Source organism: Micropterus salmoides, unplaced genomic scaffold (genome assembly GCF_014851395.1).
Source record: "Micropterus salmoides isolate LMB-PRFRI ecotype aquatic unplaced genomic scaffold, ASM1485139v1 Ms_hic_scaffold_5, whole genome shotgun sequence".
Taxonomy (NCBI): Eukaryota; Metazoa; Chordata; class Actinopteri; order Centrarchiformes; family Centrarchidae; genus Micropterus; species Micropterus salmoides.
The window spans coordinates 12125703-12151697 of NW_024044237.1; the positions used below are offsets into that span (position 1 = coordinate 12125703).

The 25995-nt window shown below is 40.3% G+C and overlaps 3 protein-coding genes across 7 annotated transcripts; 2 read left to right on the forward strand and 1 right to left on the reverse strand.

Moving 5' to 3' along the window:
- Nucleotides 1-137: 137 nt before the first annotated feature.
- On the reverse strand, nt 138-9444 carry itk (IL2 inducible T cell kinase). Of its 2 annotated transcripts, none has more exons than XM_038700203.1 (18): nt 8964-9444; nt 6079-6205; nt 5818-5922; nt 5591-5672; nt 5355-5480; nt 5054-5091; nt 4460-4611; nt 4266-4331; nt 4114-4168; nt 3548-3627; nt 3193-3335; nt 2935-3009; nt 2593-2761; nt 2274-2490; nt 2126-2190; nt 1883-2001; nt 661-818; nt 138-577 (listed from the first exon to the last, which is right to left on the reverse strand). In XM_038700203.1, the coding sequence occupies exons 1-18, from the start codon at nt 9041-9043 to the stop codon at nt 512-514; spliced, it is 1923 nt and encodes a 640-aa protein (XP_038556131.1). In that variant the 5' UTR covers nt 9044-9444; the 3' UTR covers nt 138-511. The 2 variants fall into 2 exon arrangements, with proteins under 2 accessions (XP_038556131.1, XP_038556132.1); XM_038700204.1 differs by having other exon boundaries at nt 6079-6224; nt 8964-9443.
- med7 (mediator complex subunit 7) lies at nt 7204-12393 on the forward strand. Of its 4 annotated transcripts, none has more exons than XM_038700208.1 (2): nt 7204-7228; nt 11350-12393. In XM_038700208.1, the coding sequence occupies exon 2, from the start codon at nt 11359-11361 to the stop codon at nt 12121-12123; it is 765 nt and encodes a 254-aa protein (XP_038556136.1). In that variant the 5' UTR covers nt 7204-7228; nt 11350-11358; the 3' UTR covers nt 12124-12393. The 4 variants fall into 4 exon arrangements, with proteins under 4 accessions (XP_038556136.1, XP_038556135.1, XP_038556134.1 ...); XM_038700207.1 differs by lacking the exon at nt 7204-7228 and adding an exon at nt 8170-8306; XM_038700206.1 differs by lacking the exon at nt 7204-7228 and adding an exon at nt 8174-8196.
- A 1297-nt stretch (nt 12394-13690) lies between these two features.
- lonrf1 (LON peptidase N-terminal domain and ring finger 1) lies at nt 13691-25117 on the forward strand. The gene is made up of 12 exons (XM_038700205.1): nt 13691-14491; nt 16490-16608; nt 17202-17324; nt 18145-18333; nt 18436-18562; nt 18729-18804; nt 19050-19164; nt 19609-19730; nt 19875-20033; nt 20812-20974; nt 21074-21223; nt 21868-25117. Exons 1-12 carry the CDS (start codon nt 14194-14196, stop codon nt 22015-22017), a joined length of 1791 nt encoding a protein of 596 aa, XP_038556133.1. The 5' UTR covers nt 13691-14193; the 3' UTR covers nt 22018-25117.
- Nucleotides 25118-25995: the final 878 nt, after the last annotated feature.

Below are 25995 nucleotides of genomic sequence, written 5' to 3' on the forward strand. Positions count from 1 at the left end.
ACAGCTTTGGCAAGTTGTATTTTAAGTCCTAATATTTACATCCAACACTCTGTGGCAACAATCGAGAACCTTTTTTTTTCCTGAACCTACTTTTGTTAACAAGCTGCCCCTGGAGTAGAGCTGAAAATATAGACAACTTATGAGGGGGAAAAAACATTTATTGAAAGGATTAATTTAATTAGCAGTGGGTTAAACAACATAATCATCTCACATGTTCAGTGTACAGAGACCCTCTAGACTATTTGAAACCTTAACATAAGCCTGCTGTGAGCAGCGGTAGCTGTGTAAATGGACTGTGTGAGCCTGCTCAAGCATAGACTGTACACAGAGGAGAGAAACAGATAAAGTGCAAAATCTATGAATTTGAAACTCTCTTGTGTTTTGTAATCATTTTACTCAAAACAACTTTACAGACATTTGAACAACACTTGACAAGCAACTGGTAAATACATCAATAAATAAATAAATAGAGCTATTTTTTATACTTAGCAACCTCAAATCTTATCTTGGTTCACAGGTCTGAGAGGGAGGCCAGCTCATGCAAGAGGAGAGCAAAGGACGGACGATCTTCAGGTTTCTGAGAATGAATAAAAAAAGCATTACTACAAAGAGCTGTGCATGTCAGCAGTTCTTCTACTTGGAATAAGTTCTTGTGCCCACCTCCTTCCAGCACCACTCCATGAGCTGGTGGACAGCGTCTGGGGCCAGGCGTGGCTTCAGGAGCCGCAGGCCTGAGTTCAGGGACTCCACCACCTCAACATTTGAGCGATTCTCGTAAGGAAGACGGCCCTCATTATACACCTCCCACATGAGCACGCCTGAGCAGGGGTGAACGGCAAGACTCAGATTGTTACAGAGCAAACACACATACAGAGAGACTGACTGTTGGTCAGTTAAACCATTCAAGTGAGGAGGACAAACCAAAATCAATTCTGGTGTCTCTGGTTAATCATTTTCATATTGGTGGTTGTTCCATGTTATCTCTTTTGCATATGTTTTGAATGATAATGACAGGCATCATCCAAAGAAAGAGGAGTGACTGTTGATTCAATTATAAACGGCTAATAAGATTATTGTTATTTTTGTAGCAAATTTTTACACATGCTGTATAACCTCCAGAGCTGTCACTTACAGTTTAGTATTAACGTTTTTAAATATTCACAGCTTCATAAGTTGTAATTAAACACATTTATTTCAACACAAAAACCTGCACCAGTTGGATACAAGCAAGTCCTAACTTCTGAACACAGCATGTTGTCCCAGGGAACTGTCCAAATGCTGCTGCCTGTTTTGGCGATGGTCCTAACAGTGTTAACTTCTTCCAAAAACTATTTCTGCAAATCCACTAGATGGCATTGCATCATGAAAAGGGCTACCAGTGGTTAACAGCCATTGGCATAAATACACACACACGTAATGAATAAATCAATTAAATATATCAAATTTTAAAGGCCCAATGCCTTTACACTGCCGTTAATTTTTCTTCAGATCTTATAAAAATGCACGCCTTAAAAATTGCTTCTGTAACTCCTGGGTTTTCCACAACATTATTTTCAACACAATCTTTTGCTTTGTGTGCTTGGCATAAAATGTGTCCCGAGACCCTCACTGGAAAATTGCACCAAGTCATTGTGGTCTTGTTGAGCTTCTGCTTTAGTTCACTGTAGCGAAGAAACTTAGAATAAGTGTGCTATCAGGGAAGCATGGGTGATTTTGATGTGTAGTCAGCCAGTCGACGAAAGTGTTTTCCTGTGAAAGCTGTAGATGGGATCTGAAAATTTCATGAATGGTTAACACAGAGACAAAGGAGGGATGTGTTATGGCTACAAGGACAGGAAGTCAGACACGAACAAAAGGCACAGGGACAGGCAGATGAACGCACCGAATGACCAGATGTCGGACTTGCTGCTGAACTTGCAGTATTTGATGACCTCTGGGGCCGACCACTTGACAGGGAACTTGGAACACTGGGAGCTTGTGTACTGATCATCAAGCACATATCTACAGTGCAGAGAGCGGACACACAGCATTACACAGCAGTTTAACTATAGTAAAGCCATAATAAATAATGTTATGAGTTGCACACAACATGGTGGGCAGTAAAGAATACTGTTTGTAGACATACCTGGTCATACCAAAGTCAGATATCTTCACCTCATCGTTCTTTGAGACCAGACAATTCCTGGCAGCCTGCAAAAAAAGAGGAAGGTTTAACTATAACAGTGCGGAGGTTCACAAGCATATCGTAAAAAGCTCTCGTTTCTTGGTTTTACCAGATCTCTGTGGATGAAGTTGGAGCTCTCCAGGTAAGCCATCCCCTCACTGACATCCAGACACATCCCCAACATTGTGTCCTGAGACAGGCGTCCTTTCCTGGCTTGTAGATAGTCCGACAGACAGCCGTTCTCCATGAACTCAGACACCAGACACATGGGAGAACGCTGGGTGCACACACCATAGAGCTGAACTAGCTTATTATGGGACAATCTCCTGTTAAAACACAAACACACAGACACACACAGACACACACAGACACGTAAGCTGGTTCATTTTGCCTGAACGACATGAGGCAACTTTGTGGATGGCACTTACATCATGACTCTCGCCTCTTCTTTAAATTCCTCGTCTGACATGCACTCTTCTCTTATCATCTTCACGGCCACCTTCCTCTGCCTCCATCTCCCTTCCAGCACCAGCCCAAACTGGCCGCTGCCTAACTCCTCACCCAAGATCAGCTCCTCGGGGTCCACCTCCCACTGATCTGTCAGGCAGCAAACATACGGTGAACAACAGCACTGTTATTCTTCTTCAGTTAATAACCACAGAGACAGGTCATATTAGAGAATGAAGACCACTTTATTGAAACTAGAGGTCAGCAAAAACAAGATTTTCAGCATTAAGTTAGGCAAATTACACAACAGTATGTCCTCCAACCTTTTGAGGGGTCAACAGTGTCCCGGGAGCGGCCTCCGTCTTGGGAGATAGGGTGTCTCAAACGCGTTATCAGGCCTGTCACACAGAGAACACACGGATATATGGATGCATATTTACAAAGCATCTCAGAGCAACACATTCTTTTGCCTTTTGCTTCAACATTTTTGAAGCATGAGCTGTTTTTTCAGGTGAACTTCCATTTGGCCTCTGAAGTTATTCATAATATTACTGTTGCATGCGGAAAAGCCCCACACTTACCAGCAGCATTGTGTTGATGGTAATGGATGAGCTCTGGAATGGTGCTGAACAGGTATTTCTCTGCCAGGTAAAATTTGGCCTCTCCCTTTTCTGTTTGTCTGATCTGGTAATGTTTCACTCTTGGATTCTTCTCCCCGTTAGACCTAAAACGTAAATAAAGAGATTCGTTTACGTAGCAAAGGGAGCTTTTTGAGTGTGAAATAATCACAGTAAATTCTAATATACAGTATAAGATTTCAAATCAGGTTGATTGTAATTACTCACCAGGCGTGCCAAGCTGTTACTTATCCTTTCAGCTTATCATCATATATCACTATTTGTAACAGTTTAATACGTAAGAAGGAAGTATAAATACCCCGGTGCTTTGGTGAAGACCGACACTGTGTAGACACCCGCCTGTCTCGAGTCACGCACCATGAATGCACCTTCTTTCCCCTAAAAGCAGAGTAGTGCAACAACATAAAATCATCAAAATTCAATAATACACCTGTAATACACATTAGACATGGTTACTAATTTTTTGTTTAACCTGCAGCTAATACCAGCACCGGCCCGGTAGTCATGTTGTGGAATAGATGATGGACAGCTGTTCCACCTTCCGCTTGCAAAACTTAGCAAAGCAATTCACAGCAGGAAATTCAACATTGGAGGAAACTTTGTGGTTATGAGACATTTTTCATGTCCCATGTTACGTCAGAATCTTGTTGCACAGGTGCATTTGCATTATTTTTTGCAAATGCATGATTTCTGTGAGCTGGCTCAGTCACAACACAAAGTGCAGTGCTTCGTACAGGAGCAACACCTGCTAATTATCATCAGAATTATTATTTGGAGCATTTTTACCCCGTCAAAACACAGCTGGAGGCGTAAATAAATAAAGTGAATAATTAGTGCATCTTTAAACACTGATATTGGTTTTACCTCTTTCATCAGCAAGTCTTCTGCATCCCCTCTGGTTATATTTTTATTGTACCATCTGTGAGAAGACAAATAAATTAATTCTACAGTGGATTTGCAGATATCCACATGTTACCAGTTAGAAGCACAAAAAAGAAAAATGAAATCAAACTCACTTAAATCTCCCGTAGTTGTTGCCAGATTTTTCAGCTACGTAAATACTGGGTACAAACCCCTTGTTCCTGATGAAGCATTGGGAATAGATATTCATTAATAAGAGACTCATTATAATCCTCACAATAAAAAAAAAGTGCAATTAAATTCTATGAAACTTGTTACTAAGACTGGGGTGGGCATTTATGTGCCTTACCCCTTGTCATCCTCTACGGTCCACCAGTCAGAGTTGGAGCTGTTAATGAGGTTATACTCCTGGTCTTTGTGAAGAGGCAAGTCGTCGTCTCCGTCCGGCTTGTAGTCTTGCAGAGCGATGACCATCCTCTGTCCTGCATCGTGTGGCCCTATCTGGCAGAGAAAATGTTCTGTTTTAGCAACATATTTTTGTGAGGAGAGCAATTACTGTGCAATACTTTTATAAACACAAAATGCCCTTTTTTACTTTACACATCTTCTTTTAAAAAGAAACGCAGCAGACAAAACAGAAATGGACAAGCTTCATCACAACGCCATTTGGGTTATATTAGATTGAACAATGCACATATTATGTTTTACAACAAGTATCAAATTGTCAGCTATAGAGAAGGCCTAGCAATCATGTGATTTGAGCAAGACAAGATAACGAACCGAGATGCAAAGATGCAAAACAATCATCTGTGCTCAAACCACAAGAGCATTGCTTAAAAGAAAATGTACAATTATTAACAACATCAAGCGGAGCAGAATGACAACTTCATTCCAAATTAATAATATCTCAACAGCAGGTTTTTTATACTTTAGAAAGTAGTACCTCTGGATCCGGGAGTTGAGGAAGTGGCTTTTTAGAAGCTGTGGAGATAATTAGAAAAATTGTACAAACTATAAATTTTATACTGGATTTTGTAGAATGCTAAGTTACGCAACACTGCTAACTTTAGACCTAGATCTGCCCTAACCACATTTCTCTTACATGTGTATCACACTATTATTTACATTGTGTATGTGATATATTACGTGAGACAATGTCAGGCTAAATCAAATACACACATTAGGTGTTAAGTCCTAGATGAAAATATATTTGAAATAAGTAGAAGAGAAGAAACAGTACAAACCATAGCCCACAGGGTCATATACGTGGCAACCTGGCGCCAGCTTCTCTGTTTGTTGGCAGCATCTCCATTTTCCATCCATCCAGAAGTTTGGGTGGTATTTTGCAACCAAATTGTTATGCTTTGTCTCTGAATCAGACAGAATAAAAACATCATTTGAAACATCCTGCTTGTGAGAGTGCACTGCAATTAGTTGCACTGGAATCATTGATTGAAGCATGTTTTTTTAAATTGCTAACCCTCTTTGAGAGCTCTGACCCATCTCTGACGGCAATCATTGTCTGGAGCAAAAATGTAGAGGTAATAGTTGTCATGAAAAACCTGTAGAGACATTTGCATTTGAGAAAATACTACATCGTTCCTGTGTTATGGCATAATTGTACTACATGCTTAATCATATATTATACTTACTGTCTACAACATTACAGTTAATAATTGTTTATTTTTAAGTGTGCGTGAACCTCACCTGAAAAGGGTACTTATAGTTGCATGGTATGGGGACCTCAGTACACACGATCTCCACACACTTGATTCTGGACAGCTCGATGCAACCTTTCAGCATGGGCTTTTTCTGAAAGAACATAATCTTCACTTGTCTGCTATACACACCGTGGACATGATTTGAACTACAGTTGGTTCCCAGTAAGCCAAATATACAGACCCACTCTCCAGATTATATAATTTTACATTTAAAGCCAGTGTATTCATTGATTAAGTGCATACTTACCCCCGGACGGCGTTCAGAATACTTCAGATCTTGGGTGTCCAATACAAAAAACCTCTCCTTGTAGTTGCATGGTGATGTTCTTTTCTTTTGTTGAGATTTTTTAATCATAGTTGCTTTCAAAATCACCCTGGGGAACATGATCACAGCTGTGAAAAACAGTACGAGAAACACTGCTAGGTTTTGGCTCACAGAGAGAGAGACTGAGTGCTTTACAGTGACAGAAAAAAAAGTAGTGGATGGTAACTTGATAGAAGCTGTGGAGCTTCCGGCATAAAGTTGTTGCACTCGGTAAACCACATCCTTACGGCATGAAATGGGTTGTGCTAGCAAACACACACACCTTTGCACACACACACTGCACATGCAGTCACATGTACTTTCACTGACTATGTTGCAATATGTCAGTGAGTGTGCAGCATAGTAGGAGGGTGATTCTTTAATCTCGGCTCTTTTGAACATTTTCTACCAATTTATGCATCTTGAAGGTAACAATGTATTCTGGTGATGAAATAAAGTTATGGTAAAAATATAAAGGCTGGACAGGGGTGTTAAAAAAAATGAGAGCATAAATCAAAACAACACCCAGTGAACACTTTAAATGTACTTGAAAACAAAATTTCTTAACTAACTGCGTATCGAAACAAAGGTTTCGGCAGTGCAAGGACATTTCCACATTTGTAGCTGCTATAATGAAGATTTTGGAGAGGTGTCTGTATTGTGTAACTTTGTCTTGATTCTGTGTTTTTATGATTTGCCTTGCTGTTTATTTGATTATGCCTCACTGTCATCGTATCTGTCTCTGCTTTTGATACAGTGCTATTGAGATGGCTTCAGTCTTTGTCATTTTTAATAATCCCTCTCTTATGATAATCACGATTACGATTATACAGCTTCATGGAACAATAGAGTTGGGTTCCAGGAAACATGACGGGAACAGTTTTTTGGATCTTGTTCAGAAATAATGGTTAGAGTTAGAGAGGAGGATTTTGGAAAGGCAAGAGTTAAAAACTAACACAATTCGTCCAGACAAACAACTTTGATTTAAATAGATGCTATGGCACCACCATCAGGAAAATTGTTCCTACAATTTCGTCTGCATTAAAATTTTGGATGAGGATTACCACCTGGTCTCGCTGACGTTTCACTTAAGGTAAGGCACTTTTTGTCTAAATGGAATGGGTAGAAAATGAACACAATGTCACAAAATCAAGGTTGAGGATATATATATATATATTTAACATTTATTAGGGGTGAAAATATTTATATTCAATATTTTTATTTCTGTAATGTAAATTATTTGTGTCCACTTTGAGCATTGTAAAAGAGAAGAGATTGTGGTCTGGTAGGTATATAGACATAAAACAGTTTTAAATCTATAGGCGTATACAGTATGTGTGACTGTATACATTACTAATATATTTTCAGATTTGTATAATAAAAAATAATAAAACACATTGGTGTGTAATTGTTTACCTCAGACAACTGTTTTAATGATGATTATGGCCTGCTGTTATTTTTTTATTTTCCTAACTCTGGAAATGACTTTGTGCTTAAATGCTATATAAATAAACTATTATTATTATTATTATTTTATTATAACTATAGGTTTTTGTGATAGGCACGGACTGCAGTTGAAAAGCAGCCAGCTGGCTAACACTGGCACATTTACAGTAATGTTGATTAATGTGTGCTGTCCTTGAAATTAATAAATAAATGTTCATACAAAGGTAGTTTTAGCAAAATATAAATAAATCTTTGGTGTTACCTAAAAGTGTTTTCAACTATGCATTACTTAGCAGTTGGTAAGCAGTTCAATGTACAATATTATTATAGAGGTTAGAAATCACCAAGCTAAACATTATTGTTATTGTCCCTTAAACGTAGCTCACCTCCTTACGTTGTATCTCTACCGCCAGATTTATTTTAAATAATAAAAACTATTTATTTTAAAGAATAAATCCATCTTTTATCAAATGCTACAAAACCAACCTTGATATCGTGAACAATCCAACTACCAATCAGCGTTTAGTTGTTCGTCTGGTACCGTCCAATCCACACTACCAGAAATTTGTGACGAGCACAGTACAGCCAATGGAATTGGGACATAAACGAGGCCGTGTAAGTGTGTGAAAGGGGCTAAGCTAGTCCTAAGCTAATTGTCCGATTAGAAATCTCTGTTACATTTCATATCGAAGCCTACATTGAGCAACCGAGGAGTCATTTCAGAGGTGTGTAGAAGGATCGCCGTTGTCTTTACATTCACGTATTTTGTTAAGTGGCTTTTGATGCCGGCGTAAGTAGTTAGCAGAGGCTAATGTTCAGCGAGTAGCAATGCGGCTAGCCCAGCAGTAACCACTGAGCTAGTTTGGTAACTACGTTTGTTTGTAAAACGTGCTGGCTAAAGTATACGTCTGGTTATAAAGTTAGACTGAAGAGCTGCCTATTTAACAACTTGAATAAAGGTTTTCAAGATTTTAAATGATAATGAATTGTTAGGGCAAGCAGCCGCGAGCGGCTAGCATATCTCGCTTGTTACGTTAACGCTAGCCCTCATCAGCATTAATAACTAGCAGGCAAACGTTAACTTGGTTCATACAAATTTTTACGTTTTAAGTTAACGTTAATAGTACAGCTGAGTAACGTATTCCAACTGTGATAACCAACTTATTTTCCCCACAACATTAAAGTGGAAAATACTGTCCTTTTAAAATGACGCTGAAGTTGGCTTCAGATTCGGCAGTTAAGGAGACACTTGACTTAAATGGCTGAACGACGAAGGCATTTTAGGTAACGTTAAAGCCTTAACGCTGTCTGAAATCCACTTTCCGCTTGGTAAAACATTTTATTCTATTTATGAAAATGCCAAAAAAGGGCGAACAACTTACCCATCGCAGGATTGGGTCAGCTTGTTTTGAGAAAAAGTTGGTTTCAGGTCAGGCAGGTCCTGCTGATCCATGACATACATATTAAACAAATCTGATGCACTAAATCTGTATTTTCAGTGTGTGTTGTAATGTTATAGGGAGCAGAAAGTATCTAAAATGGTGAGGGGCGGAAGAAAAAGGGGAAAGGAAGGAATGACAAAGAATGAAGGAAAGGCTGTGAGAAACAATAGCAAGAGACAAGTAAACGGGAAAGGCTCAGAGCTGGAAGGGAAAAAACAAAAGGAATTAGAAGGAAATGGGAAATAGGCAAAAGTTCAGTGACATGAAGAACAGTAATGACAGGGTAGAAGCAATGCATTTGACTATGACTGATAGAAATGAAGGAAAAGAAAGAGAAATTTACAGAATGTAAGAGGGCAGACAGTAAGACAGAAGGAAATTGATTGGAGGTTTTAGTAGTAGTTAAAGCGCTCCATAGGTACTTTAAACAATAGTAATAGAGTTGTTATATTAGCTATGCAATTGGTAGTTGTAGCAGTATTTTCTAGACTAGCGCAGTGCCCGTTCACATGGGCCGATGTGACTCCTCCCTGCACTTTTTAGATAGTGCATTGCTTATTCAAAAAGTGCATCTCACATTGGTGTCACATACAGCATTATAACGCTGAAACAACACAACAATGGCGGAGATACTGCGAGATATTCAGCACTTCCGCACTTCATAACATTCTTACAAGTCCATTTCAACACATTAGTTTCTAACTTATATCAAACAATTCACTACCACATTGGAGAATATAAGCTCCACCCCGGGGAACATACACCACTATCGCTATTGCAGAGCCGAGCACCTCACACACCACTGTAGTTTATTCAAAGTAAGCCAGATCGCGAAATCTCACAGCACGAGATCTGCCGTGATAGTCATGAAGTGAACTCGCTCTCGCTTTGGGAGCCGCAGCCTGTTGTGATGTGAGTGGTAATGTAGCCGGTAGAGTTTTGCATATAAACATGTAAAAACTGAAGCGCAAACTTGCTTTGTTTGGGACTGTGCGCTGCACTTTCTTAGAGGTGCTGAAGTTAACGTGTGTGGGTTTGTGGTGATTTCTGGCTGATGAGTGAAGTATTTTCAGTTAGTTTCGTTTTCCAAACTGAAGGGGATAACACTATTACCAGCAGAGTAATAACATATGCACAGCAGAGTATAGGGCAGATTCAAAAAATTATAGGAATATTTAAGAAAATTATGACACGAGTCTTGTACTACTGACTTTTTTTCTCGACATGTCAGAGAACACAGATATGTGGGAGAGATTTTTTAATGTGCAGAAAGTTTTGAACATGAGAAGAAAACCTGCTTAAACACAGGAGCTATTAAAGTCCAGGACTTTATTACAGAATTAAAATTAATTAATTTATCATTGAGGTGAAAAGATGCCACATGCACATTTGAGGAGCTTACTTCCCTAAACAAAAGAGGGGAAGACTAAATCATGCCTGCATGTGTGCTGATACACCAGGGATAATATTAAATGAGTTGATCTGCAGGAGAAAATACATATCTGAAACAACACAGAATGCCCGAGAGCCTTACTGCATTTTGAATTGACGCCTACCACCTGAATTATGTTACCGTCAAATAAACAAAAAGATTTCCACCATAAATTGTTGCAGATAAAATCACTAGAATGCAGGAAATTAAGTGTTTAATGCTTAAAAATTTAAAATAATTCAGCACTGAAGACTTCATTAAAATAATTATAATCTAGTCTCATCTCGATCTTGTGAACGCAGTATAGTGTCTCCTCGTGAGTGTCTTGTCACACCCCTAGTGTTTGTGTATCGCTTTTAAATTTAGCTTTAAAAGCGTCAGTATTTTAAGACAATAAAATGAATACTGCATTCAAAACATACATCTTTTAATGAAGGTTTCTCCTGTAGCAACAATCCTGTCATGGACAAAACAGGTATAAGAACAGGTATACGATGTGCATTGCACTTATCTGTGCCAGCTGATTTGCTGTTAACAAGGCAGATCATTTTAACTGATGACAGAGTAGCTTACACGGCACCACACCAAACTGACACAATATATTCTACAAAGAAAATAATAATATATTTGCCAGAATTCCAAGAGAGGACAAATAACTAATTGGGGTCAAGGTGTCGCTACGGCCAAATGATGTCATGAACTAATCGATAAATTAGTTGGCAACTAATTTCATCAACAATTTTTGTCAACGATGTTGATTATTCGTTGCACCCCTAATTTCAACTCACAAGTGGTGCAAAAAATGTAATATTTCCTGTTTCAAAATGGAAGAACTTGTTTTGCATTGCTTGGTAAGGAAAACAGACCGATCAACATTTTTTGTTATGGTTTCAGGTCAGCATCATGGGTGAACCTCAGCAGGTTAGTGCCCTGCCTCCTCCGCCTATGCAGTACATCAAAGAATACACAGATGAAAACATTCGTAAGGGCCTGGCTCCTAAGCCACCTCCACCCATCAGAGACAGCTACATGATGTTTGGCAACCAGTTCCAGTGTGATGACCTTATCATCCGGCCTCTGGAGAGCCAAGGAATTGAAAGGCTGCATCCTATGCAGTTTGACCACAAACGGGAGTTGAAGAAGCTCAATATGTCCATTCTCGTGAACTTTCTGGACTTGCTGGACATCCTTATCAAAAGCCCTGGCAGCATAAAGCGTGAGGAGAAGCTGGAGGACATAAAACTTTTGTTTGTTCATTTGCACCACCTGATAAATGAATACAGGCCACATCAAGCCAGGGAGACACTGAGGGTGATGATGGAGGTGCAGAAGAGACAGAGGCTAGAGACAGCCGAGAGGTTCCAGAAACATCTGGAGAGGGTGGTGGAGATGATCCAGGGGTGCCTTGCCTCCTTACCTGATGACTTGCCGCAGATGGAAGGTCCGGACGGTGCTGGTGATGGGACAAGGAGTGTGTCTGCAGCAGTTAGTGTTGGTTATTCTTCTGGGCAGGCCCCCAGGCTGAAAACTGAACCAATGGATGTAGAGGAAGCAGGTGCCAGCTGTATGGCAGCAGGTCACCAGGACAAGAGCATCCCTACCTCAAAGAGGGACAAAGTATGGGACAAGGATGCTGCCATGTGCAGTATTATAGATGAAATTGCTTAATTTTCCTGTTGAGTCGTTGTGATTATTTTTTGTACACCTAAACTTTGTTTTTTGTATGCTGTTCTTAGAGTAAGTATGAACAGGTTTGCTGTGTTTTCACTGGGCCTGAAATCTTATCTGGAGTTGAATGGTGTTTTATTAAAAAAAAAAAAAATCATGTAGATATTAACAGTTTCTGTTAAGATATTAAAGAATGTATATATTACACAGATTAACTGGGTTGCCAACTTTCAGTTTTTGTAATAAAACCAATAAAAAATTCCAATTGCAGCAATATTGTAATTCTGTCACAATAGCACAGTAGTGTTTAATGAGACCTCAATTAAACACAGAAGTTTAGGTATTGTAACACATTTTATGGATTAAAATACCTAAACATTCTGTATCTCAGGTCCTTTCGCACTTAGGTTTTCATGAACACACTTAACAATATACCCAGTGTTTTGTTGCCTTGCTCATGCAAGTTTTTTACACCAGCATTATTGTAGCAGCTCATTAAATAATGTAAACTCTACCAAAGCACATCTCCCTCGAAGGAGCCTAATTTGCTTATTGCAACACTGGCAAATCCTTAGGCCGGTCCATTTGAAAATTGAAATATACCATTTGTCTAATTCTGTGACACTAGGATGTTTCACCTAGGTATGTGTACATTAATCCAGTAAAGAAATACTGTTAGCCAAGTGTAGTTCTTGTGTAGCAGAGCGTTTCCCCACAGTTTTAAATAATATCTTAGATGTGAATTTAACAAAGGATTTTTGGTTAATCCTGCTCCTACGTCTGTTGAGTAATAGCTGCTTGGTAAGACTATGTAAGGCAAATTTGTTACTTGAACTTGAGATTTCTTTCATATACATGCTATATAAAGCATGCTTTTCACACAGGGCTCTCTCTGGGTGCCTTTGTGGCCCTTTGGGCCAGCAGGCTATAATAATCGGAATCTAGAAGTGTGTGTGTCTGGCTAGCCACAGGCTCCCACCAATGTTTCACTGACCCAGAACGGCTTCCATGAGACAGGTTCCACCTGACTTGCACCGACTTGTGTAACAGCCGTACAAAGGTTTTGTTATAACACTGATCTGCAGCATTGTTCTGCCTTGCCTGAAAGCAGACAACTGATGACATGACTTGTGCTTACATGGACGACAACGACTTGTGCAGTTTGCACCTCCATAGAAAAATATCGACCTTTTTTTGGCATTACAAAATTGAATTAACACGTGATTTGCCTCATTAACTGAGGATAAAAAAAGAATAAAGAAGAGAATATGTTATGCCCCTGCCCCTTCGCTCCCTGGCTGTTATCGTGCAGGGATTCTCTGCACTTCCAGGGTTATTTCAATTTGTTTTTATTATTATTAGTATTATTATTACTCCAGCGATTAGACGCACGAAACTATCAAGTAATCCCCCCGCAGTTGCTTGAATTAAACCGAATAAAAAAACAAGAACTTTTGTCGCATGAATTCTGTTATGAAACTCGGCGTCTATGGGTTTCACAACAGGGCGGAAAACTATCCTCTCGTCCAATCGGATTGCGCGCCGCTGCGTCACGTGATCTTTATTTATGTAATGTATGGTGTTACACGGTAACCCAGCTTTGTGGCCGTGGATATGTCGTTAGGGGTTAAAAGCGGACACTGACTACTGAAAAGAAAGAATATTAACGTGCAAATATTGTGGCACTGGTTCGTGTTGCCGTTATGGAGTTTGGAGCGGCGAGGGAAGCGGCGTACTGAAGTGGAAGCTGAGCTTTTTAAAAAGGGAATGCGTTATGCGTCCCAAACCAAAGGCTACGTTAACTTAGGATTGGACATGGATGATGTCAATGGGTAATACGAAAAGGACATTTGTTTGATGAGCGTTTGAGAGCTCAAGTTAGTTAGCCTAGCAAGCCAGGAACGGGTCTGGTTCGAGCACTGTGGCCACACTGGAAGCTGTGTGTTATTTAAATGGTCAATGCACTACTATCACACAGGAAAGCCTCTCCGTCCGCATTGCTTTGACGAAAAAGGCAACCGTCCTCCCGGTAACGTTGTACTGGTGACATAACTTAACTCGTCCACCACCATGGACATGCTGGAGTGTCCGCTCTGTCTCTTCCTGATGTGCGAGCCGGTGACCATGTCCTGCGGTCACACGTTCTGCCGGAGATGCGTCGGGGGTTACCTCCCGTCCAAATGCCCGTCGTGCAAAGAGAGGTTAAAACAAAGGGAGGTGAAAAGCATGAAGAACAACGTTTTGCTCATCAGTGTCGTTGAGAAGTGCTGCCCCGACGAGACAAAGATGAAGTGCCATGTACAGGAGAAGCTCAAAGCCAACGAGTTCACAGAAGCTTTACGCATCGCGAACAAGGGGCTAGACTTGGGTAAGAGACGCATACAAGACACCCTTCCAGCGGCAGACACAGTACAGAAGTTTGTTTGGGGTACACGTAGATTCAGACAGTGTTGAAACTACTCCTGCAGGTCTGAATGTATGACAAAAGAACCCCACAGTTATATAAGATCACACTCGGTAAGGCAAGATACAGTTTGGAGTCCCACAAGTGTATAAATGGTTTGTGTGAAGCACTTTGAATTGCATTGTAGCTGAAATAGTGAGATATATATAATTATTATTATTTTTTTAAAGTGCCTTTCACATACTTGCTCAGTTTTTTTTCTGGTGCCTAGCGACTTATTAGTGCATCCCATTCTGCTCTCCAGAACACAGTCATAACAGTCACCCACAGTCATAATGTGCACAGTAGTGTACAGAAAGGGGAGGAAACTTGGTGTCTCAAGCACAGATCTTGATGCTGTGGACTTCATTATATCCACTGTCCGAGGCTACTGATGACCTGAATGTATAACTGGGTCAGTAAACAGTCTCCAGGTGCTCCTTCCTTTACAGCAAGAGTCTGGTTTATTTCTGTGTCCATATTGAACCATTCAGGTAAAACAACAAAAATTTAACCTAATTTTATGTGCAGCATAAGAGAGACTCACTGGTGAAAGTTAACCTGCAGTTTCCCTTCTGTCTATGTCGGTCACACACAGTACAAGAAGCAGTAGTAACAGCTATAACAGCTACTGTCTGGAAAATCTAAATATCAGACACACGCTAAGGCCATGTCTGTTTTAGAGCAAGCTTTCTGTACGTTTCTGATGTCGAATCATGGATCAAAAAGCAGGGGACTGTTAAGAGGATGTGGTGTAATGTCTTCACAGCCAAATGCCTTGGGTTCCTAGAAAAAAACCTGCTAAAAGATCTTTTCTACTACCTTATTTGTACAGATACTGAACCTCTGCATAATGTGCAAGTGGCCCTATTTTCTCCATACAGCAGCGAAGGAAGTGAAAGGGACATCTGCCCTAGATGAGTTTTTGTAGTCAGTAGGCGTCCTTGGGATCGTAGGAGTGTTTGTGCTACATTGAATCAGTGTAGCGTTGAATTACCAACATGTTTGCCACCTCTGCCAGTCCAATTAAATACCACTGTTTCTCTTACTCCAGCTCTCTTGGTTATTGTGTAACGATCTCCTAGCAGATTTGCGTATGTCCATTTTTCTTATGTTTTGAGCTTGTTGACATTATCATATATTATTTCATAATGTGGCCATTGTCATGCACTGATACTGTGTATACAATAAATAACACCAGCACGCTGTCAACCAGAGCCTGACCGATAAATTGGCATGCCGATATTATCGGCCAATATGAGCTAATTGCAGATAAAGGGTGTCAGTGTTTATAACAGCTGATAAATGACGATTTAAATGAAACGGATCCCTGTGATGGACTGGCGACCTGTCCAGGGTGTACCCCGCCTTTCGCCCAATGTAAGCTGGGATTGGCTCCAGACCCCCGCGACCCTGTATGCAGGATAAGTGGTTGACGATGGATGGATGAAAGAAACGGAGAGAAAGATTCTTTAATCATCTTATGTGTTATAGTTTGTCATAGTTTGTCACTCTGGTACTCTGCAGCTCCCCTGTTGGAAACACAGGTGTTTGGAATCCACAAATACACTATCAAACACGGCTCTGCTGTCAATAAAATTAAATTCACTGGAGCAACAGCTTAGGTAATAGCGACTCTTGAAACCTTGAAGGCACACATGCACCTATTGGTGAAGCACGGCGCCAATACCAATCCAGAATATCAGGTCAGCGCTTCACAGGTTTTTGGATTTCCCTCATGTTCCAACGCGAGCAGAACTGGTTGTTATGCGGGCTGTTTCATGCCTGACATAACAAGTCTATATGTAGAAAGGAGTGTAAATAGAGTCTGTTTTTTAAAGCCACAGCTCTCCAAAGGTTCTACAACAGCTGTTTTAAAATGCTAAATAGCCTGTTTCTACCTCTCTTTTTTCACACCCTTAGTCCCAGATGATCAGAATTTGAAGGTGTACAGAGCTGAAGCGAACTGGGGCCTGATGCGTTTCTCTGATGCGCTGACTGACCTCGACTACCTCTGCTGCCTTCGTCCTAATTGGACCGAGGTGAGAAACAGGATAGTGCTGGCCAGATACTTTAGGTCCGGCTTTTAACAGTGTTTTTTTTTTTTTCTGCACAGCACAGACAAATGTGTTGAAGCCTCTGTGCCAGGCTGCTGAATTTAACCCAACACTCACTCCATTGGTTGGTTTTGTAACATGCTCCTAATGGCAACCATGAAGAAAAGCTGCTGTTTTTTTAATACATTTTTTGAAATAATCTTTTTCTGTTCAGCGTGCAAAGCTGACCCATTTACAGCGTTTTTCTCTGCTTTTATTGATGTTACATCATTCATAGAGTTATGCAAACAGCTACCTGTGTCATAATGTCATTTAATAACTTTGTACCAGTGGGTGGCTCACTTACCAATTGTACAGTACATTTTACTGTTTAGTTTAAGCTGACAGCGATACATGATGCAAATGACAATCAGTGCAAAATCAAAAAAAACAAAACACATGTATTATCAAACTACAACATATTTGAGACTAATTTATCGATGACATTGCATAGAACTGTTATGTTCTCTGCAGTGACACGACGTGTCATTCAGTCACACAGGCAGTGATGTGCTGATTGCACTCTTCTGTTTGTGCAGGGCTTCTTTCGTAAAGGGAACGTGCTGCTGGAAATGGGTCAGCAGACAGAGGCCCTCATCCAGTTCCACCGATGCCTAAATCTTCAAGCTGACTTTGTTCCTGCGAAGAGCCAGATCAAGAAGGTTTGTTTACCTCACGGACCACTCATCAGAGGGTAATCTCATGTGAAGTTACACTAAAACATGAAATTGGAAAACACGGAATCTGACATAAAAGAGCAATCAAGTCGGACAATTTCATGTGTTGTTTTATTTGGTCTTTCGGAAGAAATGGTACGAATAGATTACCTTACAATGTTGCAAACAGACCTGCACACATCATGTGCAGATCTTTGAGGTGATCAATTAACGTAATTCCATAAATGATGAGTTTGAGTTGATTTAAAGATCTGAACAATATCATCAATGTGTGATTTTATTTTTTTTTTTATAAAGGTCACATCATGATTCATGTGTTCAGAAGCCAAACTGACTTTGCATTGATTGTCTGCTCTGGTTACAGATTATTTCCAGTATGTGTGGGTGCAATTATAGATGGAGATTTTCCATTAGTTGTTCATTATGATTTGCTTTAAAGATAGTATGTGTGGGCTTTTGGTTGTGTGAATTTATTCTTCCTACTATTATTTAAATAATGTTATTGTCCGTAGTACTAGCTCTCGTGGTGGTTTTAATATAAAAACTTTCAGCTACCACGGTTCTGTCATTCAAACAATATGTTTTATATATTTATATGTATACTGTATATATTTGTAGTTCACATGCATGTTACACGCAGTAGGTATTGCATCTTTACATTCACAATTAACTTAAAATTTCATTTCCAATTTTGACACCAATTTTCACTCTTTTCGTCTTTGATTTTAGTGTACAGCTGCGGTGAAAACAAAAACATTTATCTTAATATCTTTTATATGTATCATGGCATGGATTCAAATGGCAGATCCTGGAGGCGGGGGGCATGGCAGTGCCGGATGAGGTGTCCTGCATCTTGCAAGTGGTGTCCGAGTACCTGAAAAAGCCCTGCCCAATCACCAGCCTCAGCGGCTCCCAGGGGCCAACTCACACTGAGGGCCTCAGACATCCACAAGGCGATGACGGAGAGGGAAAAGGGAAGAGGGACGCACACCAGGTGAGAAGAATGTATGCGGTTCTTACGCGCACTTGGTTTTGGGAGGCGTTTGAATGTGAACACACTGGAAATCCGTACTGATGGCTAACCGTGTGTCTTCAGGGCTCCAAGGTGAAGCATGACGCGGGTACTGAGTGCTGCCTCAGCCTCTGCCAAGCTGTTTCCTTTCTCCCTGCTGCTGAGGAGGACGAGGAGATGATGACAAGGAAGGAAGATGGGCATGGCAGAGGTATGTGCATCGTTCTCATCATGATCTCATCTTCATCGTCACTACAAACAGCTTTACCACTTTACCATAACATTCACCAGATGGTTTAACAGCTACTTCTTCTTCAGTAGGAGAAACTCATCATGAAGCTTAAAAGTGACTCTCTCTCTCTCTCTCTCTCTCTCAGGTGGAAGTAGTCACTGCAGAGAGAAAACTCTGGGTGTCCTCACTGTGTCAGACTTTGAGTGCCCTCTCTGCATTAGGTCAGTGTGCTGGAGAACTTGCTATAATCAATAATGCACCACTGCCTGTACCTGGTCTGCTGTTAAGAGTCATATAACAGGCTGATTCTATTCTCGCTCTCCTCTCTCTCTCCCTCTGGTTAATGTTCAGCGCACATGCAGTGTATGCACACACACACCAGACAGACAGCTACTGTACAAATAGCAAATACGTGTTCTTCCTCAGCTTTTAGCAAAAAGCTAATGTCTTTCTCTGTCTTCTGAAGGTTGTTTTTTGAGCCAGTCACTACTCCCTGTGGCCACACCTTCTGTAAAAACTGCATAGAGAGGAGTCTGGACCACAACCTCCGATGTCCACTCTGCAAACAGCCACTGCAAGAGGTAACCACCTACATACACTTCGATACATCTATTATAAACCTGATGTTTTTAGCACATGATGCTTATTTTAAGCTGCTTAATTTTTAATGCTTTGTTACTGCCAACGCATTGTGTTAGTAACACCAAACTGAGCTCAGGCGGGGTGAGATGCATCACTCCTGTGCTTTAGCTGTGTCAAAGTTTGAGTTTCTACTAAGCATAATAGATTTTTCATACACCTTTTAACATGTTAACAAATTCACATAAAGTTAGAGGGAAGGAGAAGTTCCTGGTTCCTCATTCCTCCACCATATCTATGATAAATGACACTATTGTATCAGCAATACAGTGAATTGTTTTACTCAAGCATTTTTTGGAATATATATATATGTGGTTGTGTATAATTGCTTAAATGTATCATAATGTTGCTATTAGAGCTGATTGCTCTCACTTTTCTCTGCCCAGTACTTTAAAAACAGGAAGTACAACCCCACAGTTCTGCTACAGGACATCATGATCCGACTTTTTCCCTCACAGTTAGCTGAGAGGAAACAGGTCCATGATGCTGAGATGGCTGAACTGTCCAAGTAGGCACCTGCTTCACACATTTTACACTTATCATTCATTGTTGCAACTTCAGTCTCGCCTTATTCCCTCCCTTATTTCTTTTTTATCTTTTTCCCTCCGGACTCTTGTCTTCTCTTGCCCCTTGTCTGTCTCTTCCTTTGTAGTCTTACTAAGGACATCCCTATATTCGTTTGCACGGTGGCCTACCCTGGAGTGCCCTGCCCTCTGCACATCTTCGAGCCTCGTTATCGGCTAATGATGCGCCGCTGCATGGAGACTGGCACCAAGAAGTTTGGCATGTGCAGTTATGAGCATGGGAAGGGGTATGCAGTTTCCTGTTTTTATCCAATTATCCAAAGCAATATTTTTATTTGATTATTGTGGATTTGGGTAGATATATTAATGTTTTGTACAAATATAGCCAGTTTTGAACCAGGTGCGGTTATGCCGTGTACATTTACACAGGTGTTTACAGTTATTTTGTCCAGACTGTGAGCATGGAGAGACTCTGTTAGAACGTTCCCCTAACTGTGAAGCTCACAGCAGGCTAGGTGAAGCCTGATGGGATTGTCGGCAGTGCAGCACAAGCAGGCAGCACAGTGGACAAAGTTTAAATCAGTCATATGTGACTCAGAGTGGGTGGAAAATAGCAGCATGTTCAACAATCTGGTGAGAGATCTGCTCTGCGTTTTCATCCCCCCACCAGATATTTGTTGTTTGTTCCACTGTATGTTTTCATGTTATTGAATTTGCCAGTATGATCACTGATATATCTATATATCTAAATAATACTAAAACATGCAAATTATGTGCAAAAAAATTTTGTTTTTAAACACTGTTTCTGCAGCTTATTATATTGATTATGGAAGTTTATAAACCTTTTGTGTCAGTCTGACTCCTTTTCAAAATTGAATTGAACATTAAAAAAAGCTTCATTAAAATGTATGAAATCTCACAATAGCAATAACAAAACACGTTGTTGAACTTTACCAAGATGTCGTATTTTATGTGAAGTGTACATACAAATAACCATCAGTTAACTATCAGACTAAGAGATGAATTATGATGCATACGTTTTAGACTATCAATGTTTTGCCTCAGGTTTGCAGACTACGGCTGCATGTTGGAGATCCACACTCTGGAGCTGCTGCCTGATGGACGGTCCTATGTGGACACAGTGGGTGGCAGCAGATTCAGGGTGCTAAAGAGAGGTCAGAGAGATGGCTACCACACCGCTGATATAGAGTACCTGGAGGACCTCAAGGTCAGGGTCGCAGAGATCAAAAACTACCGCAACACTTGCTGAAGAAACACACTGAAAATATAGACAACTTCTCTCTCGCTCTCTCTTAACCTGTCCCAGGTTGATGGCAGCGAGTTGGAGCTTTTGCATCATCTCCATGACAGCGTGTACCAGCAGGCTCAGGACTGGTACCAGCGCCTTGGTGGTCGCATTCGCGAGCAGATCAACAGACAGTACGGCACCATGCCAGAGAAGGAGGAAAACATTCAGGTTAATAAGTGATACTGCAGCTTTTGTAAACATTGTAACAACACATTTCTCCAACGGTGTCCAGAAACCACTGAGCATTTATTTACCTGTAGCCGATGTTATCCACCACTGAAATTATGTTTCCTTACTGACCTTTACAGAAATAGGGACCATTTATTTGGATTATTTTTCAGTTGTTTTGGCTTTGTAAGTGATTCATATCCCAGCGTTTCCACAGTCATCAAGCCCATGTGGTGGCTAATTAGCATGGTTTAGTCTACTTACTACAAATCAGTTATACCAAACATTTCTACAAACCAAAGCCTGTCTTTTTTAAAGTACTTAAATTCTGTTTTATCTATGAATATCCATTAATTTCAGTATAAAATGAAAATTCTTAACAAAGAAGATGTCTGCTCCATTACTGCACAGTGGAAACATTCACTTTGACAGCAATAAAAACAGACATTATGTTCATGGGGACAGAGTATCAGCAGAATGAATGGAAAACATTGAACAGTTAGACGGTGAGACATACACAAGGTAGAAATCCAAAACATTACAGTGTGCTTAAAAATGGGTACACAGTAATGTCAAGTCATTTGTACAAAAATGGCTGTTATGGTTATATGTTTCTATTCTAATCCTTTGTAACCATCCTCTAGGCCTCGTCCAACGGTCCGGCCTGGTGCTGGTGGCTGCTGTCTGTCCTCCAGCTGGACCCTGCCTATCAAACCACTGTCCTCTCCCTGACCTCACTCAAAGAGCGCTTGGGACACCTCCGCCTCGTCCTTGAGTACTTCTCTCAGAGCTAGACCCCGCAGCACAGTGGTATTGTAGCCACAACTAGCTGAGAGTCAAATATATTTCTCACAAACACGCAAATGTAGTGAAATCAAAGAATGCATTCACACCGCAGGAGTTGGGGTTGGGTTTTGGACTATGAAGGACCGTCTTAAAAAGTCACAGTTTCAAGGCCATATCATCTGGTCAATAGGAGAAAGATGTTGGTTGTCTTACTAAAGAGGGTTTTTGCTGTTTGAGTTCACATTTGTTATCTTTTTTTTTTTTTTACAACATTTTCTTCCCCGGGAATTCAAGTTTTCACAGAAGTTTCTGAATATATATTGTACTTGATGTACCAGTAAGACCAACAAGGTTGACCAAAGATGCTTCTTATTTAGGTCCATCAAAAGTGGTAAATTATTATTTGTGGATAAACAAAATGAGTTCATTTTCCTATTTACATAGCTGAAAATAGGCACTAGGTGTCACTGTTTTTCCTCCAGTTGTCATAAACATGAAGAATATGTAACAGCATCAGCCAAGCTTGTGCAGTATACTATACTGCGTTGCCTATTGAAATCAGACTATTTGCATTAGCGTAGTTGAGTTTGGAGTGAGAGTAAACACTGATAGCACACACACTGTGCAGACATTTTTCAGGACTATGCACATCAGAGGATTTAAGTCCGTAATCATTTTGAATATTGAGTTATTTGGATATTGCTGAAGGACACTACTTGTAATGCTTACATTTTTGTTGCATCTATTGGCCTTGGTAGCCATTCACTATGGTTCATTTTATACTAGTGAATAAGCCTAATTAGTATTAGAAAATATTGCAATAATAATTAATAGTGTCACATGGAATGGCAGCAGCTGGAGGATCTTTTTGAAATGAAAGCTGATGATTTGGCAGCTGTCTCTGGATGCTGTTTGATATCAACTGGTGAGAAAATAGTCTTCTGTTAAATTATGACAATGAGGAGACGGGGTCAGTGAATGGGAGATGGAGGCGGACCAGTCGTGTGTGTGTGTGTGTGTGTGTGTGTGTGTGTGTGTGTGTGTGTAAATAAGGAGCCATTTTTGTCAGTGGCCATCTGCATTAGCTGACTGGTTGTTTATTTTGAAATTACATACAGCGTGCTGTTAACACTGTCATGTGTGGTTATAAATGAAGCGTCAGTCCCAGGACACCGTGTTGAACATCTCTTGCTGTAAAGCTGTAAAATAATTTAGCTAGGGTCTGACTAAGGCTGAGTCCCCCTGCGGTGCCTCTGTGTAGGCCACATCACCTACGTCTGGCCCCTGCTGTGTCTCCCTGTCTGTCTGGCCCCTCTACCACCAGTCCTGGTGCCTTCGAGTGCCTGGGTCAACTCACCAGGAGAACTGCAAGTCTTAAACGTTTTACACCATGTGGAGGATGGACTGTGATTTCTTTCCATTGATTTTTATTGATATAGTGCTACATCCCATGGAATGTTGAAGCAGCAATGTTATGTAAAACAAACACAGGCCTAACTGGGTGAAACAAAAGCGCTATTTTTTAACTTTAATAAATGTGCCATAGATATTCATATGTTCTGTTTTATGGGAATTGTTAACAAACTAGTCACTTTGTCTACATCATGGACAAGCATGCCTCTTTCTATGGTGGACAGTGAACTACCATCTTTTCATGGCCAACATATCGCTTTAAACAGTCAGAACTAGTCCAGCAAACACAGTTAGATAAATACAGGACAGTAGCCCTGCTAGTGTGAATTTGTAGATACATGTAGAATTAAAGGGGTTATTTTGAGACTTTATACAAACGTCCCACTAAAGGATGAACCAGTGGCTAGACTGTTGGATACTGGGGTTGCATTGGTTACCTGATAAACAGGCTAAGCACTGAACTCTGAACACTTAACGTGCCATCTGGGATTGAGATTGGAGTCAAAGACTTTAACGTGCCAGTTCTCTCAACATGTCTCCAAAGCTAGCAGGTCACTGAAAAATGGTATTTATTCTAAAGGTTTTTTGCTACCAGACATGATTAAAGCTCGCTCAAAACAAAAAAGGGACTGATATTCTTATAGAATTTTTTGAATGACCTCCCTCATAAGCCTCTGTGGTAAACACATGACTACAAGTCTGTGACCGCTGAGGTGAAATTCACTCCCCTTTCCTACTTCTTATTAGAAAAGACCAGTATATTTGCACAGTGAAATCGCTTTTGTGTGTTTTGTGTTTTTTTTCTCACGTTTCTCTCTTTTTCAAATCATGCATATTTCTGTGTGTCACTTTTATTACTTAAAGACGCCACCTTTCATTGAATAAAATGGTGATGTATGCTGATCACAGCAATCGGTCTCATATTGGTTTCCTCTGTTTAACTTGTGGTTTACTCTGCGATTAAATACTAAAAAAAAATTCTGGCTGGGGAGGGTTGATTGCATCCCCATATTTGTGATCCAACTATTTGTCAACTTAATGTTTAATTTGCCTGTAATCTTTTAATAGGTTCAACTTTGGTGCTGGTAATGCATTGCAGCACAGTCATGATTTACTTTGAGACTTTGATCTCATTTAGACTGCAGCTCGTGCCCCCTTCATACCCTGGCAGATGTCGATTAGCCATAGTTGCAGTATATAATTGGGCTATCAGAAAATGCCCTCCAACACAGTTAAAACAATTTGCTCTGAATCCACACAGTCTCCAACGCAGAACACAGAGCATAATAATTGACTCGTTCTTGGCAGCAATTCGTGAGAACGAGTCTTACACTTGTGTACTTGGGAAAGGCTGTGAAAAGCAGCACGGTGGCGTGTTCTTGCTATGTGCTGCAGCTTGCAGGAAATGTTGGCTGATGTGGTCTGGTGGTCTGTGGGCTGTATGAACTATATACATATACACTATATCTACATATTCTCTATACTCTACTCAAACCTCAATGCTGGTTGCAAGTACATTTAAACCCAATGAAACTTAAGCAATTTCTGTATTTACTAATTTGTATTCATTCCCCTGCCTCCCAAGCCAAGAGCAGAAATTATCTTGATCTGATTATTGTTTATTTGCTTGCCCCCTGGATGGCTTTTTACATGGTATTACAAATAAAGCTTCTCAAAGCAAATTCTGCATTATCATCATGTAACGTGCCTGTTTTGTCTCTTGATTTGAATGTTATGCGAGCAATCTTTTGGCCATTAAGGTGACATTACAAGCCAATTGGAAGTGGCGGGATCTATTGCAATTCACAGCATGGCAGAAATTGATAGCGAGGAGGGGGTGATGGGAGTGAAACGTGACTCACATGCGGATGGCAAGACATTTTGGCATGGAAACAGATATAATTACTGAGAGATCTGTGAAGTGCTGCAGCTGCAGCAGACTGAACGAAGCCTTGGGTTTGCTCTTGTGGTTAGAAATTAAAATGAGAAGAGATAGAGTGGGTATTCCCAGTGAATATCCAGTCGGGTGGTATTTTCAGATTAACTGCCTAAATTTTGACTGTACAGCCACAGAGAAATGGCTTGGGTTTTGATATCAAAGTCACCTATTTTTTAAGCATAATGTTCTGTCATGCGCCACAGAAATGTCATCTTTGTGATGTATAGTTGGTGAGATTTAAATAACGTCTTGCACAATTCACACCAATGTGTAATCTGAGAGGAAGTGTCATTCTCAAAACGTGTGAACAAGTCTTTCAATACAAGAAATCATTTCACAGCAAACATGTAATGAATACACTTTCCACCAGGGGCAGTCTGTAGCTGTGGAAGGATAGTAGAGCTCTACACAGATTGAATCATGCTTAATAAACAGGGAGAAATCTGTTTTTTCCATTCCATAAAAGCAAAAAATGCTCATGTTAGTGACACAAATAGGGTCAATCATGTGAAACAAGCTGGAAGGAAGTAGTTATTTCCCATGCAGCTAAAAAAAAAGAACATAAATTAGTGAAAGTAAAAGAGGATGTGAGAGTGTAGGTGTGCATGCTGGAAAAAAAGAAAAACAGCGTAGC